The sequence below is a fragment of the Monodon monoceros genome, unplaced genomic scaffold (assembly GCF_005190385.1).
Source record: "Monodon monoceros isolate NGI ecotype Baffin Bay Population unplaced genomic scaffold, NGI_Narwhal_1 Super_Scaffold_19, whole genome shotgun sequence".
Taxonomy (NCBI): domain Eukaryota; kingdom Metazoa; phylum Chordata; class Mammalia; order Artiodactyla; family Monodontidae; genus Monodon; species Monodon monoceros.
The window spans coordinates 12,927,160-12,942,670 of record NW_021703775.1 but is presented as its reverse complement, the minus strand read 5'-3'; the positions used below and the strand labels follow the sequence as shown (position 1 = coordinate 12,942,670).

Here is a 15,511-nt window from a genome sequence, read left to right as displayed (position 1 = left end):
GGAAAATACAGTTATTTTTTGTGAGTCTGTTATTTATAACATGTTTTTATTTTTAAGTGAATTAATCAATATTTTAATTCTCAGTTTTAATTTCTAATACAATAAATAATGATAGATATAACCCACAAAATTAAATGCTCTTTGAGATCCTTAATGTTTAAGCCGGTAAAGGGTCCTGAGATCCAAAAGGTTTAAGAACCAGTTTTGTTTTTTTTTTTTTTGCGGTACACGGGCCTCTCACTGTTGTGGCCTCTCCCATTGCTGAGCACAGGCTCCGGACGCGCAGGCTCAGCGGCCATGGCTCACAGGCCCAGCTGCTCCGTGGCATGTGGGATCTTCCCAGACCGGGGCACGAACCCATATCCCCTGCATTGGCAGATGGACTCTCAACCACTGCGCCACCAGGGAAGCCCCAAGGACCAGTTTTAAGAAATAACTTTTTAGGGACTTCCCTGGCGGTCCAGTGGTTAGGACTCTGCTTCCACTGCAGGGGGCGCGGGTTCAATCCCTGATCGGGGAGCTAAGATCCTACATGTGCCTTGCTGCGCAGCCAAAAAAAAAAAAGAACCTTTTTAGCTCTTCTATTTATTTGGTTCCTCCAGCGTTTTGAATCCCTGCTGCGTGCCAGGCATTGTGTGGGACACAGAGATGAATAAGGCGCAGCCTGCATTCCACAGGGGCTCCACCTGAACGGAGGAGACAGACTCGTGCAGTTAACTGTAAGGTGTGGTGGGGCTGCAGGTCTGGTTCTCTGGGACAGACTCTGAAATGAGCGGAGACTCACGTGCAGGAAGTGTGCTGGGATCAGCTCCTGTGGGGAATGAAAGCAGCAGGGTCAGGCAGAGGGAGAAGCTGGACTGTGATCCAGCCTCACCAGAGGCCTCAGACCACCCCTGCGGAGCTCTGGAGCTGCAGTGGCCTGTGGAGTTGTCCCAAATTGGTGCAACTTTTGTATCCTCAGGTGGAGCAGTCATCGAACGTGTCCCTGGTCAGGTCGCTTTCTCCAAATGAGGACAGTCCTGAAGGGGACTCAGTGGAGAGCTGACCGCCAGCACTTCTAGATGAGAAAGGTGCTTCTGCCCTGTACAGGGGTGATCTGGGTCTGGAAGGAACTGTGAAAGAAAATGTTTCAGAGTGTCATTAATGTTAAGAATGCCATTAATGGACTTCCCTGGTGGCGCAGTAGTTGAGAATCCGCCTGCCAACGCAGGGGAACACGGGTTTGCGCCCTGGTCCAGGAAGATGCCACATGCCGCGGAGCAACTAAGCCTGTGCACCACAACTACTGAGCCTGCACTCTAGAGCTCGCGAGCCACAACTACTGAAGCCCACATGCCACAACTACTGAAGCCCACGTGCCACAACTACTGAAGCCTGCGTGCCTAGAGCCCGTGCTCCGCAACAAGAGAAGCCACTGCAGTGAGAAGCCCAGCCACTGCAACGAAGAGTAGCCCCTGCTTGCCCCAACTAGAGAAAGCCCACGCACAGCAACAAAGACCCAATGCAGCCAAAAATAAAATAATTTAAAAAAAAATGCCATTAATGACTGGTAGGCAGAGCTTATTAAATCTGGTGGTTTTGTAAACTAAGACTGTGTGTGTGTGCACGCACGCAAAATAGGGGGCTTTGTAATGCTTTGAATCCAATGGCCAGGGTCCTCTGCACATAGCACGGAGTCTGGAGGAGTTGGCGTTTCCTAGGACCAAGCTTTCTGACACCTGGCCTGGCATTAACATTTCCTCTTCTGCCTTCCCAGTTTCTCAGCAGGTTGTGTGGCACTGCCAGCTTTAATTAATATCAAAGCTGTGATCGAACAGAGGCAGTGCACTGGAGTTTGGAACCAGAAAGATGAATTACCTGTGAGTGCCATTTTCTGTTAGTTATTACCTCTCCTGTCATTAGAAGAACGTGGATGTTAAGGATTTTAAATGCCTGTCTTGCCTTTTAATCAGGGAACGTTATTGTAGCCTTTTGACAGGGATTCTTTTATGTGTATGTAGACATGATTAAACAGTAGAAGTGGGGAGCTAGTACATTTTGGAGGCGCTGGAGGAGCTTTCTTACCATTTTGACTTAGAGTAGCAGTGGCAGCTAATGAAGGAAAGCATCAGAAGGGGGGAGGGTGGATATACTGTAGTATGTGGTATGTTCTAAGTGCGGTTGCTAAACCACTCGTACTGTGAACTTTTTAAAATATGAAAGCAGTGAGCCAACTTGATTTAGTTTTGTCTGGAACATTGCTATGTATGAGATCATGGGCTTGTGCTGGTTATATTTTTCTAATACCAATTAAAATAAGTGTATAGCTGTTAAAGGTCGTCGCAGTGACATCTGCGGTCATCAGTGGCCCTCCCGTGCTGTGTGTCCACCGTTGTCATGGGCTGGGCCACGGTTTTAAACATCTGTTCCAGTCACTTGCCAACTCTGTAACTTCTCAAAGCAGTAGTTTGTCCGTCTCTGAAATGGGGACCGTCCTTCTCTTTATGGGGCTATTAAAGGCTGGAGGTAACAGAGGGTTGCTTAGAATAATATAGGACACATAGTAGGTAGTCAGGTTTTGTTGCCGTAGTAGTTACGACATGGAGCAATAACAAAGGTCATCGTGTGTGTATGTTTCCATCAGGCCTCTGACAGTAGGCACTGAAACTTTGACGGGAATTATCATTCCTGTCATGACTTGGTCACAGATCCTAAAGGGCCAAAATATGCATTTGGCTTTTTGCTTTTTTTCTGCCACCTCTGTGCGCAGGTTTATCTGCAATTACCCTGTTCTTCCAGCTGGTAACTGTCGGTTGGTTGCCCCAGCTTCTCAGAGATCTGTCCTGATTAAAGGCGCAGGTGCACTGCCAGTCCTGAGCGTGGTCGGGACACGAGCAGTACCCTGCATGGCTGCTGCTCATCTGAGCAAGTGAAACGAACTTGAGTCTTCACTCGCTTTGCTGAGGCAGGTGCCTGCAAGAACCTGGCAGTTTCCCAGGTGTATTGTCAGTATCTTTGACACTTGCGCACTAGAGCAAAGCACACTGAAATCTGAACTCACCCAAAGCCTGTGTGTCAGGGTGATAAAACAGTTGCGGGGCGGTGGGGGGGGGAGCAGCCGGGGGGATGATCTGGTCATTTTTCCTCAGGATTATTGTTACACTTTGCCACCTTTCTTGAAAGAATCTGAGCAATAGACTATTATGTTGATACAGCCATTTTAGATTTAAAAGGAAAGAAAACAGTAAGAACTGATGTTTGTGGAGCCTCTGTGCTGTGCTAACCACTATGCTAAGGTGATTTCATAGCTTTTGTTTTGTTCACTGCAAAGAGAGATAGCTGATACGAGTGCTGTGGGCTCAGATGGATGGGTTGTGAATTCTCCTGCTGAACTTTAGTTTAAAGCCCTTGTTTCAGGTAGTTTCTCTGGACAGTTACACCTAAAACATGGAAAAGATCTGGATCTGAAGCCCACACAGCAGTAAACAATGTTTAGTCTGCCTTTAAAGGAATTATCACACTGAATTGTATCACCTAGCTAAGGGTGCTGTAAAAACAGTCAGGAGTCTCGTGGGTTTACTCTTCGATATTTGCTGATGGATTTTCAAGAGCATTTGACTTCTAGAGTGTTGCCTTGCCTTTGACTCTTGCTCTCAGGCAGCAGAATTTGGTTTGATACGTAGTGTTAAAAATAATTTAGAATTAGGAGGTAACACTTTGAATCCCGAAGACTGTCCATCTTTGGTTAGTTTAGAAGAGTGCTGTAAAAAGTTACCTTCGGAGGAGTAGGTTTGATAAATGCTCTTTGCTGCACAGTACGTACTGACATGTGGATGGTTTTCTGTAATATAACTTGAGCCTTTTACCTTTTTTTAAAAACAGATTGAAGTGGACCTTGGTAAAAAGTGCTGGTATCACTCAATATTTGCCTGTCCTATTCTTCGTCAGCAAACCACAGATAACAATCCACCCATGAAATTGGTCTGTGGTCACATTATATCAAGAGATGCCCTGAATAAAATGTTTAATGGTAGCAAGTAAGTGTCTGACTTTTTCAGTGGCAGTAAAAAAAAAAAAAAAAAGAAACAAATACTCTTTTGGAACTTAGTGGGAAGATAAGTAACAAGGATAAATAAATGTAGCTAGAATTTAGAAAGAAATAGATTTCTTAACTACTTATTTAGTTTAGTGGGTGGTATCTTTTCTCAGTCTTTATTAGTCTTTGTTCGTGAATTTATTGATTAGATTTATAACCATGATCTTTAACTCTTAACTTTTTGGGTGGGTGGTACATTGTCATCCCAGCCCTTCCCCTCCCTTTTACACAAATGGTAGCATACTCTACACTGTTCTGAACTTTGCTTTTTTTCACTTAGTGATACATCTTGGAGATTTTTTTATGGTGTAGAAAGAGCCCTCATTCTTTTTTAAAGCTGTAGATTATTCTGTCATATGGAAACGTGATAATTATTTAACCAGCTCCCTGATGATGAACATTTAACTTTTGTTACTATAAAGTGAATTACCGTATCTATATGTGATTTATAAATTTGTAGAATTGTAATTCAACAGGTATATACATTTATAATTTCTATACATAATGAACCCAAATTTAAAAATACAGTCTCAAAACCCTATTTCTAGCTAAGGCAGCTAGAAAATTTCTCATTGGAGCTCATTTCAGACCCATTATGGTGAAGTCTTTCTTTTAAGAGAAGGCCCTGGAGCAGTTCATGTTCTTCCCAGAAACCCTGGGAGTGCAGGTAGGTGGTGACTTGAAGCCAGAGCTTGGTCTTGGTTCAGACCATGCTGGTTTCACGTGCCACTGCAGGGTATTGTGTGCCACGACAGGGCACGGAGGCGGCTCTGGGTAGGCTGCATGCCTTGTAGGCTTAGCAGCTGGCATCAGGTTTGCTGCATGTGAGTGGATTGTGACACCAGTACCTCTGAAAGTCATTTTGAGAAAGGTATAAGCTAAACCTTGGAGAAGAAAAATTGGATTTACTTCTGAAACCCCGAAAGCAATTTTCAGAACAGTTGTCTTTGTTTTCAAAATAGTTTTCACTGATTTCCACTGAAGAAGAGCCTTGGAGTTTAGCATCTGGCTTGGATGGTGTTTCTTTGTGACCCTTCAAAGCCTGGCTGTTACATTAAGGGAAAGCACAGTTAATCCTCAAAGCAAAAAACAGACGTGTGTGTGTGTGTGTGTGTGTGTGTGTGTGTGTGTGTGTGTGTAATTGTTAAAGACTCTATAACTAGATAAAAATTGAATACTCAGTACTGATCCTGTTCCTTGATTTAATGTTTTCTTTCTTGTCTTTAGATTAAAATGTCCATATTGTCCAATGGAACAAAGTCCAGGGGATGCCAAACAGATATTTTTCTGAAGAAATAACTTTAGTTTGCAATTTGTAAGTGAAACTGAATCGAGAGAACGTTCCATTTAATGCAGCTAACCAAGGACTCCCATGTTTATATAAGCTAATGCTCCGGAAACTTTGCCAACATTTTAGTGTATACACACTGAGGGGAGTGCTCCAGATGAATATTATCATAGGGCTTTATTATATTCTTGGTCTTCATTTCTGATCAAGTAAATACACCAGCAGTTGTCATTCAATGCAGGTTTTTGTACTTAATTATATGGTGATTTTTTTACTTTTTAAGAGCAGAAACAGAAATTTACCTTCCTGCCATGTGTTTAATATCTCTCCTGCTTTTACTTTTGTCATTCTCCTGATAACTGTAAGCCTTGAGAATGTTTGTGAAAAAGTTTTATTTCCTGTTATGTGTACATAATTAAATGAAAATTCTTCAGAAAAAGTTTGAAAAACTGAATTGTGGTTATGAAACTAATTTGCAGGGGTTTTTTTGCTTAAGGAAGAGAGCTGTGATAGATTCCAAATTTGCTTTTTGATGTTTTCCTCTGCTCCAGCTCTCACCAAGTAGTCAGCAGACCTGCATCTGAGGTCTGCTTGTAGCCCCAGGAGGCTGCCTGTTATAAAATTCCATCACCAATTTATTAGCAGGTTGGTGTGAGCAGTCTTCCACTAGAACAGAGTGGAAGCAGTACTATTGTTTCTTTGCTTTTATTGCCAAGAGGTGCTTGTTTTAAAAAAGTGTTCAATAAAACAAAATTGTGAAGTTAGAAGTGTTCTTACGTTGGTATTTGCTCTCTTGGTCTTGGTAGCCCTCTTCTCTCAAATCTGCTTTCAGGACTTGGCTGTTTATATTGCGTTTGTATATCGTTGCAGGCACAGTGTTGCGTGTATGTATATATATATGTGCACCAGCATCAAACATTGTGTATCTGGAGGGGAAGAAGCATGTTCCAGTCCTAAAATGCAGTTACCAGACTCATCACTTTCAACCCTTAAACTTAGAAGCTAACAGGTTTTCTGTAGTGCAGAATATGTTTATTGCTGTTTTTATATTTGAATAGTATACCGTTCAATGCCTCTCTTCTGCAAAGCATATCATCTCGTCGACTGTGAATCTGTATATTATTCTAATGGATACAGATAATGATCTTTTCTCTTGTGAGGTATCTTCATTTGATGCACTGTCCAAAAATAGCCATGCGTAAGAGTCTTTCTCTGTATGCTGAACTACGTGGAAAAGACTTCTGTGGACATAATTCTGACTTAAACCCATGAAGTTACTTCATTTTGAGAAGAATGTCATATGGAAATCACCAAATACTTTGCAACTCTGTGTCGTCTGACATGGAACTGAATACCAATAGAGGAAAACTTTCATGAGAAAATGAAGAAAGAAGAAAACACAGAAGCAAAGAGAAACGTGACGCTTCACATTTTAAACTGCAGATTGACTTCGTTTGCGGGGGAGGGAGATACCAGATTTGGTGCTAAGTTAATTGGAAACGGGCAGCATTTGCTGTAGTGTATCCTAGCCTGGCTGGTTTATCCTGCAATGTTCACCTGAGGGAACGGGGATTTGTTTGTAAAGGAAAGGGGTACTGCTTGATTGCTATGTGTGATCAGGCCGATGGCAGGAGTTACTGTGTGCTGGGGGGCTTAGCCAGGGATCGATTGGCCTGCCGAGCCGCTCGCCATGCCCAGCCTCCGGCTCAGCCTCATGGCTTTCCTGTTGGCACCCTCTGTCCACTAACACAGTGAAGGAAGGGAGCAGAGAGAAGCTCCTTGGACTCCAGGAGAAGGTAGAGAACTCCAGGCGACACTCTGGCCGAGGATGTAAAATTGCTTTATTATGTATTTTTTCCTTTGAATGAAACCCGGAGTGTCTTTTTTTTTTTTTTTTTTACCTTTTTCTCACTAGGCCAGATGTAGTTTTAGTTTTAGTTACAACTTACTCTCACCTTTCCACCTCAAACACCTGCACAACATTTAGGCTTTACATAAGGTTGGGACAATACAGACATTGCTCCAGAGGCTGGTGGTAAATGTCTATTGGCGGCCAGACACTTCACACAGCTGGCTCAGGCCAGTTTCAAGGAGAAAATCAGGAGAGAGCTCTGCTTTGTCCCTCTCCCCGTGTTGGAAATCCTGTTGACAGTTTACTGTGCAGCTCATGAAACTTTAGAAAGAATATGCTTTAATGGAAGCATTGGATTTTACAGCTTCCTGTGCAAGGTCCTTGTGGTCCCACTGGGCAGGCAGGGTTAGGGCCAAAAATTTGAAAGTCTATCGATCTGACAATTTAACGTGCAAATGATGTCTTCTAACCTTCTTTAATGAAATGCATGGACTTCAAATTCACTGGTGACTAAATGTGAAGGAGAGAGGTGGATTTGAAGAGGCCAGACCTTAACCAAAGATGCTGAAATAAAACGTGCTGTCCTTTCTACTCTAGAAACACCTTCACCAATGGTGTCAGGACCATGTCATTACTGAGGCCGTCGGTCAGCAGTGCGGGAGGATGCGCTTCATCGCTCTCTGCTTCCGCTTGCAAAAGGTCGTGAAAAAGAGCCAAGGTTTTTACAGTCAGGCTAGTTACGTCCATTGAAAACAGAATTTCAGAGTGGTTTCTTAAATTTCTTTAGGAAACCATTTCCATTTACCAGTCATGGACAGAGGCCATGGGACTATGCTAAACCAGTAAAACCTTATCAGATTCTTAGATTCTGATTTAGAGCATCTGTGCTTTCAAGTACCGTCTGAAGTGCAGTGGCTAAGGTTGTCTTTTGATCTTTTTTTCTCCTTTGTGTGATCATCACAAATGCCATTTCTGTTGCTTTAGTGGTGATTATAAGATACTTCTAATACATAAATGAACGGGTATTGGTGCCTCTTGATTTTTAAAATTTCGAAGAAAAGAGCCACCTCATATTCATAGGGTGTGTGAGTATTTTGTGGGTGTATGAGCATTTGACTGAAACTAAGGAGATTATGAAGTAAATCTTTTGTTTTGATTTTTGTGTAGCAGCTGACGTATACAGAGACACTAAACCCCACGCCACATTTTGTGGGGGAATGAGGATCCTTTTTTCTCTCCAGGTAGTCCCACAGGTTATGCAGTTTAAGTTCAGTATATTTTACGCTGTGAGTTATTTTCCACGTCGGTGGTTTCAGCCTTTGGGACAGTAGATACTGCAAAAACCAGGAACTCTTGGTTTATCTGCACAAGACAAGCTGCTGGTAGACATTAGCCCTCTGGTTTTCCAGCTCAACCTCTGATTAAGTGGATTGACAGTCAGGCTGGCCAGTCTACTTAGTCAGCTGACTCAGGTTATTTTCAGGGAAGGCATGGAGGCATGTTTGGTTAATTTCATCACTAGGATGTGTAAGGTGAAGACACAAACCAAATACCTTTAATTACTTAACTCTTCGTACATTATCTTTGGTGACACTAGAATGCTCTGGTCTTGGGGGCATGTTAGCAAGGAACACAACAGAAGGTTTGGTGCTTCATAAGCCTGTCCAGCTATGGCAGGTTTTATGTAGCGCGGTGGTGTTTACCATAAGCAGGTACAAACTTCATGAACTGTTCTTAATGATAATTGAATAGATACCAAAAATGGAATGACAAATGTATTTTAATAGCAGATGAGGCAATTAGTTTTAGGGCGAGTTTTTCCGCTGTTGATTCTACTTCAAGACGTAGGGAGAGAAAACAGTTTCGTTTTCAAGACATTTCCCTCTACAGTTTGATACTGTAGTGAGCATATGCTTCATTTACTTCCAAAGAGGCAGAAGCAGCTGGAACTGGCTTATAGCACATGCTTTGTTTCATGTTATGGGTGATGACCTACACTCTTATTTTAACGTTCTCCAGCAAGGCAGATGTGGGGCTCACGAGGACTTAGTGCCTGATCTTGTCTTTTGGGAAGGGGTGGGAGTGAATGTATCGGGGATGGGAGGGAAGCTAAGAGAAGAAAATGGGAGCGTGAATGAGTGTGCGTGTGTCTGCACTTCACCATTACCCCCACCTGTGTCTAGCAAGGAACAGGAATTTAATGTATTTTGCTCCTGACTGCAGTGTGCATGTATTTTTTTTGCCCTCCTCCATGTTTTCTAGACTTATACTAAAAGGCTTCATCAGATCATCTTGTTCAGATGGCTCAGGATTGTATTTCTTTTGCTTACCCTGTGCTCTCGGGTTTATAGTATTTCTATAATTACGTAACAATAGTGTGGCACTGTAATCTATCATATAGAGCTATATGTATGGAAAATTTTGATCAGTTTTTTTAAGAAATGTATCCTGTTTGCAAAGCCACAATAAAGTTCCATCTTATAGACTATAGGCAATAAAGCTAACAATAAACCTTATTTAACACAAACCATATCCACATTCTCTGTTCATTTGATCTTGAGAAACGTCTAGCATATCCAGTAGTTTCAGGGATATCATTTTAACTTAAAAGGTTCTGATATATTTAATTTATAAATTTCAGACTGATATAATAGAGTTTTGGAAAACTATAAGAAATGCTTTGTTAATGTGTGTATTCCTATGTAAAACACATGGCTTCTCCTGTGTATATTTTTAAAAATTAAAAAGAAATGCACATTTGAAAAGTGTTTTGTGGAACCGGTCTGTATAAATGTGACAGGTGCCAGAGGTAGGAGGGAGGGAGTATGGAGGTAAGAGAACATCGCTGTCTGTATTTGCTGAGGGTCTGCATGTAAAGAATTTAAGCAAATATCTTTGTCACCATCTCATCCTGTTTCTGGGCCACCAGCAGTGTGAGAAGAGGAGGTGGCTGGGCACTGTCCCCAGTTTCTAAGGGGGGAATCGGGTTAATGTTTACAGGTTCCTGCCCCTCATACTCATCCTGTGGATGCCTGGGACCCTCTGACCAAGTGAATAGTGTGTGACCGGGAAGAGGGGCCCGGAAACAGCTCTGCCCAGGCTGCTGGTGGAGTGGGGCGTGAACACCCAGCTTTGCCAAGGAGGAACAGAGGACGAATTGTCTTGTCATACACCGTGACACACTAAGGTGGTAGAGACCAAGGATCTATTTGTGCTGCTTCTGTATATTTTCTCAGAGAGGGAGACTCATCAGAACTATATATTTAATGCTTATGTGTGGTGCGCTCTGATATTTTTTATTATTTGGTTAATGCTCGTCAAAACAATTGATTTCATGACTCTCTAATGGGTCGGGATCCACTGTTTAAAAAAGCCTTGCATTGGGAATTCCCTGGCGGTCCAGTGGTCAGGATTCTGCGCTTTCAATGCTGAGGGCCAAGAAGCCGCGAGGTCCGGCATGAATGGATGCGTGCATGCATGGATGGATGGATAGATGGGATGGGTGGTTAGGCAAGCCAGCCAGCCTTGCATTAAGGGACGATAGTGTAATGATCCATTCACAAAGCTTCACTGAAATCTCCTGTCAATATGTATGATAGAAAGTATTTTTTCTTTTTCCAAAAACCTTTTCCTTGCAGCGGGGTGTTACGCTCCCGTGAGCCTTCCACGCTAGCAAATGTAATATTCCTGAACATTAGAAGCACTGCCTAAGCCAGGGCTCATGTGTGTCAGGGAATTTTGTACCTCCTTAGCTATGCTTCCTTCCAGCTTAGAAAAGTGCAAAGCGCTTCAAGCTAAATACTGGCTTGTGCAATAGAATCCGTTAGTTAGTAACTTAAGCAGTTGTGTGCCTGTTAAATGCAGAAAGTATTTAACATATCGTGGAATGACATCTTCAGTCATTCAACATGGAATTTTTTTTTTAAGCGCCAGGCACTGGGAGGAAGCAAGTTCCTGGGCCTCCAGGAGCTTATGGACTGCTGGTAGGTGCAGAAAAGTAGAAAAGTACGAAGACCCTGTAGTGAGGTTAATTCCCACCAGTGACCTAACTACTGGAGGATGATGGGAGAGAAGAGAAAGGAGAGATGTAATGATTTGTGTGTGTGTGTGTGTGTGTGTGTGTGTGTGTGTGTGTTTTGGCTGCACCCCGCAGCTTGCGGGAATCTTAGTTCCCTAACCAGGGACCGACCCCGCGCCCTCGGCAGTGAAAGCGTGAAGTCCTAACCACTGGACCACCAGGAAATTTCCTGATTTGCGTGTCTTTAAGGTCCACTCTGGCCACAGTGGTCTGAAAGGTGGTTGGGGAGAGGAGGGGTTTAGACCCTGGGAGGCCAGTGCAGTAGGTAATGAAGCTGAGGGTGAGTTTCTCTTGAGCACTCTAGGTTCCGGGAGGAGAGTGGTGAGCAAGACAGACTTGGTCTCTACTCTCAGTGAGGGTGATCTGAGAGAAGTGTAATGAAAATGCAGCAAGGTGATGCTTTTGTCACACACCGTGCTCCAAAATCTTTTGTAATATACAGAAGCATTGAAGCGTTCTTGTCTCTCAAAGCGATGGGACTCCTTGCTCTGGTATTCTAGAAGATAGTCCCGTTTCTTTCTATTGTCTCCAGTTTCTAGGTGAGTTTCTAACTTCTCCACACTCTGCTTACTTATGCTGGTCCCCTACACTATGGGGATTGTATAATGATATGCCAGTCTCCCGTTGGGACTGGTCTTTTTTTTTTTTTGCGGTACGCGGGCCTCTCACTGTCGTAGCCTCTCCCGTTGCGGAGCACAGGCTCCGGATGCGCAGGCTCAGCGGCCATGGCTCACGGGCCCAGCCGCTCCGCGGCATGTGGGATCTTCCCGGACCCGGGCACGAACCCGTGTCCCCTGCATCGGCAGGCGGACTCTCAACCGCTGCGCCACCACGGAAGCCCGGGACTGGTCTTTTTACTCCGTTTGAAGACTGCATTCAGCCACAGAGCAGGTGCTGCCCTCCAAATGAAGGTCTTTGGTGTCCTTTCCCCTCTGAAGCAAAGATGTACCTTAAAAGGAAGCACATTATTTGTTAGCGTTCAAGACTGTTTCGGGAGCTTTCCCCTTTTGATCAGGTTAGAAATGCATTTTAGGTTTCCTTTCATGCAACACAAGACTGTTGCTTTTAGTTATTTTAGGTTAGTGAGCTAGTCAGCCCTACAGAGGAATTTCACAGGAAATTATTACATTGTGAAAGCTTTGAGAGGTGCTTCTGGAAATTTGGGCTGAGGGTCCGTGTCTGTGCTAGTGTGTATCAGCACCGTGTGTGCTGCAGGCAGTCTGGGGTATGTGTGGTGGCTTCATGCTATCAGGGGACCCAGGCTCCTGTCATTCTGCTCCACAGCCTTGACGTGTGGCCTCAGTTTCACCTCTGATCATATCTGTGTTCCAGGCAGGAAGGAGGAGGAGAGGAGTGGGGAAAGAACAGGCTTCCAGCTGAGTTAGCCCCTTTGAAGTCTTTCCTGGGAGCTCTACGCAGTGACTTACTAGCCACGTTTGGCTGCAAGGAAGTCTGGGAAATGTAGTCTTTGAGCCTGGCACATCGCCACCTGTAATAAAATGAAAGTTCTGTTGGGAAGGAAGAAGGGGAGAATGGTTGTTAGGAAGGCAACCTGCAGTCTCTGCCACGCTTAACCATGTATTTCAGCCAGGAAACAGGTGAAATTTGATTCACAGAATGGAATTAAGTCATCAGCACCAGTAGTCAATGCTTTCACCTGCCCTGAGATACTGGACAAATGAGGAGTTAGCTGTCAGTGCTTTTCACTGACAGTACGTCTCCTTGAGCTGCATTTCTTGGCCCCTGGTGGTATTCAGAAGCAGCAACCTCGCCCTAACTTCCGACAGAACCCCTGTTCTACTCACTTAACAGACTACAGTATAGTATAAACATAGCTTTTATATGCACTGGGAAACCAGAAAATTCGAGTGATTTACTTTATTGTGATACTTGCTTTATTGCAGTGGTCTAGAACCGAACCCGCAACATTTCTGAGGTTTGCCTGTATTTGCCTAATTTTAAAATTAAAAACAGACTGTAAAATATTCAATCTAGCAAAGCAGTTAAGAGTTTGGGCTAGGGGATTAGACCTGAGTTCAAATCCCAATCCCACCAGATTCTAGTTGTAGAATCTTGGGCAAGTGATAGAAGCTTCCTATCTATGCCTTAGTTTACTCACCTGTAAAGTAGAATAAAAGTTCCTACCTCATGGCTTTGATGAGGCCTTAAATGAGATACCTGGCCCACGGTGAGTGCTGAGTAACCGGTAGCTATTATTTCGTTAAGTCAATGAAACATAAGACTGATGACATGTGCGGGTCACAGCCAGCTCAGAGAGAGCAGAAAAGGGGAATTTGTAACTGGCATGCGAAGGTGAGATAGGCCTGCAGGGATGGGGCCTTCAGTAGATGCTGAGATGACCAACGGTCGGGCATATCCTTTTCGCACTCTGCTGGCCTCAGCCAACTGTTCTAAGGATGGTAAGACTCTCCTGTGCAGTGGACAGGCACAGCCCCCACCAGCACAGGGAGGGTGGTGGCACTCAGGACGCCAGGCTGAAGGGAGCTTCACATCACACCGTGCAGAGGCCGCGTCCATCTGGGACTGAGCTCTTGTGAGATTTGTATGAAGGGCTGTCTTCCGCACACAGGGGTGGAGATCCCTGGGTATACTAGCCCATGGATCCATCAGGAATGACTATTGTGTACCCCTTTTTGCAATAGAAATTGGAAGAATCAGACACGAGTGGCTGCATTCAGAGTGTAATTGGTACAACAGTAGTTTTGAGAAATTCAGTACAAGTTCATTTTGTCAGTATACATTTGTTACTATGTTCCAGGACCTGTTCTAGGCACTTGGAAAATACATATAAACGTGTGTTCTTGCCAAGAACCTTTTGAGATAGGGACTATTGTTACCCTCATTTTACAAGTGGGGAAAATGAGGTATTGAGACGTTGTCATTTGCTGGAGAACACACAGTTAATAAGTAGCAGAGCCAGGAAGCTGCTTTCAGAGCCTCTACATGTAACCTAATCTCAGGTTATCATGGCCTCCTGCAGCTCCCTTTGGTGGAGAGGCACTGCTCAAACCTGCTTTTCGGAGCAGGTTAAGAGGTGCCTGTCCCTACCTGTTGTAAAATCGTGTGCAGGAAGGATTTGTATACAGGCCCAGGGCAGAAGGGAGGGGCAGCTTCTTGCTGGTTAAAAAAAAAAAAAGAGAGAGCCTTTCCCTGAGCCACTTGTTGTTAAAGAGTCATGGGGGATTTCCAAGCGTATGGTGGGCTCTCTTAAAAACAGTTTAAAAGCAGGAGAAAGAAACGACCAATTTCTCTGTTTTTTTCTTCCACAGATAGGATACATTTTGTTAAGAGAACGCATGTTTGTTTAATGAACCACACTGGGGCTGGACTCTGGCCAGCTGATAAACAAGTGTACTGCCTAGTACAGAAGTCATTTCTCTAGTTCCTGTTTTTCAGGGTCCAAAAATGTGTTGTGGGCATCTTTCACATAGGAGAATTTGTAAACCCAGAGCTTCAGGCTAGAGATTGGCAAGCAAAATACGACTGTTGGACCTGAGGCCTTCGGCTTTGAACTGCAGGTGTAGAACAAGCAGGCTGGATGTCTGTGGTCTCCGGAGAGCCCCGAGCCTAGATTCGCAGCCCACCCCTAGCATGCTTTAGGCCTCGTGGTCTGCAGACTGGCATTCTATTTTCTTCCTGGTCTCGAGGGCCAACTCTAATGAATGCTTTTTCCTATGTTGATGTTTTTAATCTCCAAAATGTTGTTTACCATATTGTTTGTGGTAAGTGAAACCCTTTTGTAGGGGGTATGAAAAAAAAATCAGTAAGTATTATATTTAACCCTCTCTGGAGCCTCCCTAGTATGGCTCCCCGTACACCTGAGCTGCAGGTTGGAGAGGAAATGCTCTTTTCCTGTCCCTTTGCCCTGGCTCAGATTCTCTGACATTGGTACTCCTCGGCCATCCTCTCAAGTTAGTCACATGAGGACAGCCATCCTTACAAGTTTCTGCCATGAGGAGAGGAGTGCCCTTTGTGGGATGCTTCTCTCCTCACCTCTTTCAGGGAACCCAGAGACGGCCCAGAGCCTGGCACCCGCTCCAAGCTGGGCCTCAGTCCCTGGGGTGCCCCCCCACAACCCTGGTCTGGTTAGCTTGATATGTTCAGGAGGAGGGGTCAAGAACCAGATTTTGTCTCAAAGGAACTTTCTCAGCTTTCATTTCTGCTTTCCCACACTCGGGATACTTTTTCTTCTAGAAT

General features: G+C 44.1%; 1 protein-coding gene across 3 annotated transcripts in view; it reads left to right on the top strand.

The window, feature by feature from the left end:
- RMND5A (required for meiotic nuclear division 5 homolog A) overlaps positions 1-9,966 on the top strand; it is a 58,747-nt gene extending 48,781 nt beyond the window's left edge. The window contains exons 7-10 of one of the 3 annotated variants that reach the window (XM_029231485.1): positions 1,757-1,859; positions 3,862-4,016; positions 5,303-5,390; positions 6,234-9,966. In XM_029231485.1, the coding sequence (XP_029087318.1) occupies positions 1,757-1,859; positions 3,862-4,016; positions 5,303-5,366 (322 nt within the window). In that variant the 3' untranslated portion in view covers positions 5,367-5,390; positions 6,234-9,966. Of the gene's footprint in view, positions 1-961; positions 1,860-3,861; positions 4,017-5,302; positions 5,803-6,233 lie in introns of those variants that run through there. The other 2 variants (XM_029231484.1, XR_003794838.1) reach the window with 2 other exon arrangements.
- The last annotated feature ends 5,545 nt before the right edge of the window (positions 9,967-15,511 follow it).